This window comes from Mus pahari, chromosome 13 (assembly GCF_900095145.1).
Source record: "Mus pahari chromosome 13, PAHARI_EIJ_v1.1, whole genome shotgun sequence".
Taxonomy (NCBI): Eukaryota; Metazoa; Chordata; class Mammalia; order Rodentia; family Muridae; genus Mus; species Mus pahari.
Window position 1 is genome coordinate 23390335 of NC_034602.1, and position 9482 is coordinate 23399816.

Consider the following 9482-nt stretch of genomic DNA (forward strand, 5'->3'; position numbering starts at 1 on the left):
GAGAGAGAGAGAGAGAGAGAGAGAGAGAGAGAGAAAGAAAGAAAGAAAGAAAGAAAGAAAGAAAGAAAGAAAGAGAAAGAAAGAAAGACAGGCAGAAAGAAAAAGAATGGTAAGACATTCTTTCACATATTACCTCAGTGCTAGCTAGAAAACCTCTTCTGAAGGCTCTACTCTGGGAGGAAAAGCAGGATGTGATGGCTGCTGCTGTACCAGAGAATCATTGCCTATCACTGCTCAGCCTGCCACGCTGGGGCAGGTGGAGAGCCAGCATCTAACGTGTAGTGAGTGTAAGCTGTGTAAGTGCAGTTGCACATCAGGGTTTAGTAAGTGTGGACTTCAACACTTAGTTTAGTGTTCTTTATAGATAGGAGAAGCAAGGCGAAGGCATGTGGTAGCAGAAGAGCACAGGCCTGGGAGCAATCACATGGCACGGACAGCATGTGTGACAGCCAGGCCAGCACTCAGAGGGGTAGGAGTCCTCTTACCTTGTTCTTTGACAGAAGCTCTGCTGCCTTTCTCCGAGCGTTCCACAATCAGTTGACTTGTAAAGGTCATGAATTCCTGAACACTAGGAAATATAACACATATTTACAACCTTCTTTCGGTCACACTGTCCCCAACACAGTGGAAAGTGACCTCTGATGTTCTCTTGGCTTTATTTATTCCCTCTTAACCTTAGAAACAGTATTAAACCCAATGTAAATGAACATGAAGGTATATAACACCATTCAAGTCACAATTGTGTACAACAAACCAGCCAGAACACCCTATTTCCAGGTGTCTGAGAAATCTTCAGGCTACAGTTATCCTAACATTTCGCTCAAAACATGATTTGGGGGTCCAGTGAGATGGCTCTTTGGATAAAAGCACCTTCTGTCAAGCCAGGAAACCTGAGTTTGACCCCTGGAACCCACATGGTGGAAGAAGAGAAATGACCCTTACAGGTTGTTCTCTGACCTCCATAAGCATCTCATGATGTACTCACACCCACACACAAACACACAGAAAATAAAACTGTGATTGAAATCTTAACAACATGCCTGGGTTCTAGTGTCAAAACAGAAAGCACCTCTTGTTCGAATTTCTAAGAACCAGGATAAATAAAATACACTGCTCTAGAAAAACACTAGTGGTAAAAACTGTCAGGCAGAAAAAAGCATGCCTGTTAGTACTACAGCCACAGGACAGACCCTGGCTGGGAATGCCACAGACCTATTCAGTGAGAGCTAGCTCGGTCTGCTGAAGCCCCGGACACTGTGAAGGAAATGGAAAGAAAGAGCTTAGTCAAGGTAGAAGTGGGAGTCGCTCATATGAAGCTGCAATAGCGGTTTATCATGGCCCAAAGAGAGGAGTAAATCTGACCAGAATAAAAGAATTTCAGGAGATGGTCCAGCCAGAGGACAGGGGAGAAACCTTCAACTGGAGATGCATGATACAGGGCAGCCAGGGCCATCAGTACAAGGCTGGTCATTTTTGAGATGGGGTCCAGGTGGCCCTGGCTGTTCTAGAACTCTTACATAGACCAGGCTGAGAGACCCACCTGCCTCTGCCTCCCAAGTGCTGGGACTAAAGGTGTGCACTACTGTGTCTAGCACTACAGTACTCTTAACTACAGTATCTGAAGTCCTAGCTCTGAGATTTCAAGTCCTTCTAGGTGTCACCCAAATTACTGTGGTGACCTCGATAGTAAAATCAAGACTAGTGTGATAGCTATAAATGAGTTAATATACACAAAGCACTTGAAACACTACCTGGCACATAATATACTACTATTATCATGAGGGAATGACATGGTTAAAATAATCACAAAAATATTTCCTTATTAATCCTCAAAATAGCCTTTGCAATAAAACTAAAAAAAAAAAAAAAAAGATATCTAGAGCAAGACTACAGTCATGTGACTAGGACTATTACTAGTGCACTAATTGTGAGAGACTTTAGTAATCACGGTGACATGAAAGGTAAGAATGAGGGGTCTCACTCAAGTGGAACTTATGTCTCTTTGCTTCACTGCTAGTCATCTGACACTAGATAACGTAAGGGTGTCAAAGAATGAGATGGTAGCACTGTGAAGCTCTGAGAATCCTCCATATAAACAGAAAGAGAAAAAAACGGAAAGATCCAGAGCCAAGTTGGCACGACAGGTTCCATCCCAGAAGAACACCAAGCACAGAGCAGAGGCCAGGGTACACAGAGCAGAGTAGCAGGAAGAGCGGACAGAGCCAGAGATGACTCAACAATTCCACCTTCAGGGGTGCACACTACAGCAAACTGTAAGCTGTGTCTCTGTGTATCCAAGCATCCATATGCCATCTGTGTGCAGCTGCATGTGTACACATGGAGTCTTTCCTCAGGAGCCATCCACCTTGATTAGGATGAAGTTGGTTACGCGCTCACAGAGTAGGCTCAACCAGGAGGCCAGTCATCACGCCCTGATCCTCAGAGGGTCAGTCATCATGCCCTGAGCCCCCAGGGACCAGTCATCATGCCCTGAGCCCCCAGGGTCAATCATCATGCTCCGAGCCCCCAGGGCCCAGTCAACATGCCCTGAGCCCCGGGCCGGTGGGGGGGGGGCGGTCATCACACCCTGAGCTCCCGGGGGCCTGTCGTCACGCCCTGAGCCCCGTCATCTTGTGTCTGCTTCCCTAGCTTTGGAAGTACACGCATGTGCCAGGACACCCAGAGGCTTGTTTGCTTGTTTTTTCCTTTTAATGTATTTGGATCAAACCCAGGTCCTCATGCAGCAAGCAGTCTCCTGAATGAGCTATTTCTCCACTCAAGCTACCTTCCAACCCCTTGGCAAACACTATTCACTATAATCCACTACAACTCATGTCCATCAGCCAATGGATACATAAACAAAACATGGTGTTTACATAAAACTCAAATGTAAACTTAAAATGTATACTGTATACATTTTAAAAGGGAGAAATATTTGGTATCTACAGAAACACCTTGGGACCATTCTGCTTAGTAAAATCAATGGGACACAAAAAGACAATCCCACTTATATGAAGTCGTTAGAACAATCAAAATCTAAGATACAACCTGAACAAGCAGATTTCCCCCCAGACTTTGAGACAAGATGACCACAGGTCCTACCCTGTGGGGTCCTTCTCCTTTTGTGTCTGAGTCACTCCCACAAGACTGGATATCTGTAGAACTTACAATGAAAGCACCCCAGAACCCTTTAAACGCCTATAAGCAATACAAACCCAGTGTGGTTCCTGTCTAGCTACCAGTGTGGACCCTTTCTGATAATCAAGGCCCAAACAAACCCTAAAAAGATGAATGAGTTTGACTTATTGCTGCGCCCGACACCCGATCCTTGAGGAATCAAAGATCTTACTCCTAAAAGAAATACCTCCATACACCTCATATGGAACTGCTGGAAAGTGCTTTGGCCAGCGACTCTCACAAACTGTGGACTGCAACCCCTTTGGCAAACCTCAATCTCCAAAAATACGGATGCCTAACAGTAGCAAAATTACAGTCATGAAGTAGCCACGAAAATAATTTTATGGTTGGGGGTGGGAGGGGTCCCTCAACACGAGGAACGGTAGTAAAGGGTTGCAGCGCAAGGAAAGAGAGAACCACGAAATATCAAGGTGGCTGTTAAGACACCAAACACTGGGTAAATCACCGGGTGCGAGGCGGTAGTCATCATACTGATTGCTGAGTCCGGAGATCCCAGATCACAACAGTTGGCAGTGCGTCTGTCATCAATGGCCTTCTAGCCTTTCTACAACAGGACAATACCGTGGAGGGCAGAGCCCTTTCCCAGGGATGCTCACAACTCTGCCGCCCGAGGGAGGCTGAAGCCGTGCTCGCTCTTTGAGAGCCTCGCCTCCCGGGGCTCCGGGTCCAGCCACCCGGGCCCGGCCCACTTACCTGGCCCTCTGGAAGAAACTAAAGGAAGACACGTCGTACGCGGCCTTGAGCAGCACCGCTTTTATATCGCCTTTGTAAAGGACACTGAGGCTGTACAGCTTCATGGCGCCGCACCTTCGGGCCGCCGGTTGGACCTCCGACCCGCTCCCAGGAGCGCGGTCACAGTCCCTCAGAACAGCCGCGGCCGGCTGCTGACGGGGCCGGGCCGGCTTCTTCCTCCTAGCGTCAGGCCCACTTCCGGTTCCGGTGGCGAGTGGCCCCAGCCGGTCCTCCGAGGGCGGAAGGCAGGGTCCGCGCGTGCGCGTGCGCGTGCGCGTGCGCGTGCGCGTGCGCGTGCGCGTGCGCGTGCGCGTGCGCGTACGCGTCGCTAAGCGGCGGGACGCGTCCGCGTCAGCCCGGGTCAGCGCAAGAAGGCTCGGTCTCTGCCTGCGTGGCAGTGCCTTGGTGCACGTTCTCTTCCGGGCTGTCGCGCGGACCCTGGCTGCCGGTGGGCAGTGCTATGCGGTCCCATCGCTTTTCTTTCCCCATTCTGCTACAATAGCAACCCGCAGCTGTCCCCACTCTACTTTTGTTGCAGCCTATATGTAACAGCACCAGGCTAACCAACCCTCGTCCCTGGGTATCCCAAGTACAGACGACTAACAGAAAGGTCCTTCATCCTTTCCGTTGCAGTAATAAAAATCAGAAACGTAACTGGCTGTGGCCACTCAGCAACCCCTGACATGGGCACACTTGTTCGACAAGCCAGGCGGCCAAAGGTGTCAGCCCCATTCACCTGCACTGACACCGTGGCTCCACAGGCGGCAGACGGAGAACCATTTCTGAAGAAAGTCTCTTTATCCAAAATTGTACAAAATTACCAGGATAGTGACCTTGCAGAAAGAGATGTGGATTAAGAAAATTGATAGCAAGAGGCAGACCATGGGCTTCCAACGTGAACAGTAAAATGCTTATCAAACTCCCTTACAGCCACTCTTGGCACCTCTTCCTGCTTTTCTCTGGCTTTACCCAGCCTCCCTTGGTCCCAAGAAGTCTCATCTAGAGATATGCGAACTCCCCAAGCCAAGCTTGTTAATCTACTTCGAATGACATTGTCTTCCCCTGCGTTTCCCCAGCTGTTATCCAGCCTGAATTCAGTCCCAGTACTTCCACACCGCAAAAGTTAGCCCACCCCCCATCTGCTGAACTCCAAAAATACCGTTTTTGTAGACATGTTGCTAAAAGCGATAAACTATCAAATTCCAAGTCCTGCTCATTGCAGATGTTTAACAACAACGACGATGATTATTTGCACCATTATGTTCAATGACAAAAAGAAAGAAAGAAACCCACATGAGAGGTGGAAGGTACCCTTCAGGCTGTTAGAAGCAGAGCTTTAAAGGGAGGTTAAGATCTGAGCAAGGTCTACAGATTAGATAAGAGCACTATATCTTTATTTCCAGCTTTCAGTCACTGCCCTGACCTTATAAGAAAAGTCTCTGGTGTTATGAGCAGAAATAGATGAACACTATGTATACAACTTACTCTGAAGAGGTCATATGCATACATACCTACATGTAAGTATATCTACATCTATGTATAATCTGTGAACACGTATATATTCATTTCTATACATGTATGTATATGAACATATTATACATGTATTAGAGTTATCTAAAGGAACAGAATTGATAGGACATATATTAAGAGAGGACTTAGTAGATTGACTTCAGGATGCTGTGTGTGTCAACAGTGGCTGTCTCACACTGGAGAAGCATAGAGTCTGGTATTTGCGCAGACCACAAGACTGGATGTCTTAGCAAACTTAATCTGGTGCTGAAAGTCTGGGAATTCCTGGAGAGATTGGTCTTCAGTCTACATTTGAATCCCTAAGTTGGTTTAGGTGTAGAAATATGACGGTGACAGGGTAGGTGACCTGGCCAGGCAAAAGCAAGCAAGCGACAACCAAGTTTCCTTCTCCCACATCCTTCTGTATGAATTACCACCAGGAGGTGCTTGCTGCCCAGAGTTAAGGTGGGTCTCCCCGCTGCCTTTAATCTGCTCGAGCAAAGCCCTCAGGGGACTGCCCAGCAGCTCCAGTTGATTCCAGATGCGGTCAAGTTCACAAGCAAGGTTACTTGTCACGATGCCAAAGTCTGTCCTTGTTCAAGAAACCTGAAAGTATGGGGAAGGAAAAGCTTGCAAAAATAAGTCATTGACAAGACAAGCATAGCATCACTGGTGTGGGATGACGGAGCTCTTGTGTCCAGCCTCCCCCTGAGTCCTGAGATGTCAAAGAAAAGCCCTTTTGCAGAGCAGGAAAGATGGCTCAGTGGATAAAGGCATCTGCTGCCAAGCCTGATGACCTAAGTTCGATCCTCTAGCCCCAATGGTGGAAGGAGAGAACCAAGTCCCACGTGCACACATGCGCACAATAGCATACACGTCAGCCCCCTGCATACTCATTCATGCGCATGCATGCACAGTAATAATATTATAGATGATATATATTTATAATTAAAATGTTAAGGGTTTGGGTTTTTGTTTGTTTGTTTGTTTGTTTTGTTTTTTATGTGTATGAGTGCTATTCCACGTTGTTCCCATGGAGGCCAGTAGAGGGCGTCAGATTAGAGTTCCACATGGTTATTAGCTGCCATGTAGGTGTTGGGAACCAAACCTAGAATCTCTGTGAGAGCAGCTAGCTAGTGCTCTTAACCACCGAGTCATCTCTCCAGATCCTAATTTTTGAAAACATATTTGTAATAACAGTGTCTATGATGAAAGACCCAGGTCCTATGACTTTGCCCAGTAGATACAGCAAACTCCTACCTGCTTCGGAAGCTTTGCCCTGCTCACAGAGGTGTTTATCCCAGCTACACAGCAGAGCCCCTAAGAAATCAAGATGGCATTGAAAGGGATTGCCTCTCAGATTTCTATGAGACCAGTTAACAAGCTTTAGGTGTGTGATTATATACTTTTGTGCTAGGAATAGAACCCAGGGCCTCAGTCATACTAAGCAAGTCTCCCCTTCACTGGGATGTCCCAGTGTGCCCTGGACTGTCTAAGCAACAGGAAAGATAGACATGGTCTACCATAGGTTTCATGTCTGTCACTGGCTATGTCAGAACATGTAGGAGCTTTTGGAATTAGTGAAACAGGTTTTTTCACTGCCTTCCCTGCATGGGGCTTTCCCGAAGCCATATTTTTCCTAGAGTCAGCCTTTCCCGACTGAGGACTAGCTGTACTGGACACATGCCAGCCACTTGAAATGGGAATACATGGTCATTTAGGCAGCTAGCTTATCTCATCCATGGTACTTGATGACTGCGGGTCAGCACCTCACGGGAAGTTCAGAAGGGAGGCTTCCGAGAAAACAGAGAGGCAGGCAGGAGATCCTGCAGGCAATCCTGCTCCACAGCCTGCATGGACTTCCCTCAGCCTCAATGCGTGTGGGTCGCACCTGAGAACATTAGTTATATGTTATTTTCAAGCTGTTCTGCCTCTAAGGAGTGGAAGAAAAAACGGTGGTGTTTGGGCTACCTTTATGAGAATGGCCTTTTCATCCTCCTAATAATATTGCTAAGTAGGGTAGATTCCACACGAATGCGCCTAACCCATGGTATTAGCAAATCACGTAGGTGCTAATAACAAATATGGGATGCAGTCAATACAGGGATACAAAATGGAATGTAAGAGCTATTGCTATGAATAAGCCAAGTACACGTTGTACAAGGAATGTTGACGTTACAAAGTGTGGATTTTTTGATGCCATGATAAAAATGTGAATAAAACTGTTCCTTACCAAAAGGAAAAGGAGGAGAAGGAGGAAGAGGAGGAGGGGAAGGGGGGAGGGGAGGGGGAGGAGAGTAGCCAAAACATTCAGGGTGCCATCGGAATGCCAGATATTCCAGACTTAGTCACAGAAGGACTGGTTTGTTTGTTAAATAGGTGCTTTGAGAAGTTTGAGGGGAAACCTGCAGTGACATGTGTGTCTTAGAAATAATAGGCAAGATTCATCCACAAGAATTCGACAAGATGGCTGCCTGAACAAGCCCTGAACATGAACAGCACCAGTAGACCTGCTTACACGGAAAAAAGCAATCTCATAGGGCCTCACCCAAAACATAGACTACAGACAGCTGAGGAATTCGGGCAGCAGGAGAAATTGTGTCTCCCTTTTATGAGCCCCCTAATTGGTTGTCCAATACCAAATGGTCAGCCCTGAAATCATATGCACAAAGTAATACTAGCCTGACTGAACAGATTGTAGTTGTGTGTGTGTGTGTGTGTGTGTGTGTGTGTGTGTGTGTGTGTGTGTGTGTAAAATGATAACAAAGAAGAAAAGGCCACGTGTTAGAAAGGGAGCAAGGTGGGCGTGGAGGTATGGAAGGAGTTGGAAGGAGGCGCGAGAAGGGGGAAGTGATGTAATTATCTTTTAATTTATAAAAAATCAAAAATAAAATAGACAGAATAAAATGTGGAGGAACATTTTTAATTTTACCACTTGGGTGTGGAAAAAGCTTTCTTCAACAAAAACTTAATCCCTCAGATAAGAAAAGACAAGAATCCATGAAAGTGGATAGATACTTCTGTATGATGCAAGACACTATTTATCAAGTTGTAACTTGAGCAGAAACTTGTAACTTGAGTTGTAACTTGTTGGGAAACCCAACACACTTGGCAAACAAAAGATTACTAGATATTTTAGATGAAATATAAAAATACTCTCCACAACTGATAGGTAGGAAACAGTTCAATAGTAACATAGTTATTGGACAAATAATCCTTAAAAGAAGAAATCCAGAGGAATAGCAAGTTAGGGGAAGAGAGAGTGTGTGTGTGTGTGTGTGTGTGTGTGTGTGTGTGTGTGTGTATTTATAGCCAAAATAGATGATATACTTAAATGAACATGCCATTATAAAGCCATTATTTTGCATACGGTTTACATATGCTAATGAATACTTTAAAAAAAAGAAACACTGGGATTGGAGAGAAACACCTCAGCAGTTAAGAGCACTGACTGCTCTTCCGGAGGTCCTGAGTTCAATTCCCAACAACCACATGGTGGCTCACAACCATCTGTAATAAGATTGGATGCCCTCCTCTGGTGTGTCTGAAGAGAGTGACAGTGTACTCATAATAATAAGATAAGTAAATAAATCTTTAACAAAACAAAACCCCATAATTCCAACAACAGTTATGCCCTAGTCTGAGGCTTCCGGGCATAGCAATAGAAACACACAGAGTCCCATGCAGTGTGGAGCCAGTGCAGTTCAGGTCCACCATTCCAGGTCAGGTTTCAGACCAAGAGAAGGGGAAAGGAAGGGAAAAGCAACAGGAAGGTCCCTTCAGGCTGGCAGCCGAAGATGCTTTTCCTGTTCTTTTGGTTCTCAGACCTAGAGGGCTCTGCTCCTCAGTGTGATAGGCACTGAGGCACTGACCTGGGAACTAAGCAGGTGGTAAGGTCTACCAGGCTGGCAGTCACTGCGGTGACAGGGTGACAAAGTGGTCACCATGGTGACAGGAGTAGAGAGGCCTTTGGCCATCAGTGCCAGTTTTCTGCATGGTGGCTCTAATGAGAGAATGGTCACCATAGAAACCACAGGCCCTCC

The 9482-nt window shown here is 46.4% G+C and overlaps 1 protein-coding gene across 1 annotated transcript in view; it reads right to left on the reverse strand.

Annotated features, from left to right (window-relative positions):
• Nucleotides 1-4132, reverse strand: part of Ykt6 (YKT6 v-SNARE homolog) — a 12393-nt gene extending 8261 nt beyond the window's left edge. The window contains exons 1-2 of the mRNA XM_021210643.1: nucleotides 3892-4132; nucleotides 486-568 (exon numbers count right to left, since the gene is read on the reverse strand). Coding sequence (XP_021066302.1) covers nucleotides 486-568; nucleotides 3892-3995 — 187 coding nt within the window. The 5' untranslated portion in view covers nucleotides 3996-4132. The remainder of the gene's footprint in view (nucleotides 1-485; nucleotides 569-3891) is intronic.
• Between the last annotated feature and the right edge of the window lie 5350 nt (nucleotides 4133-9482).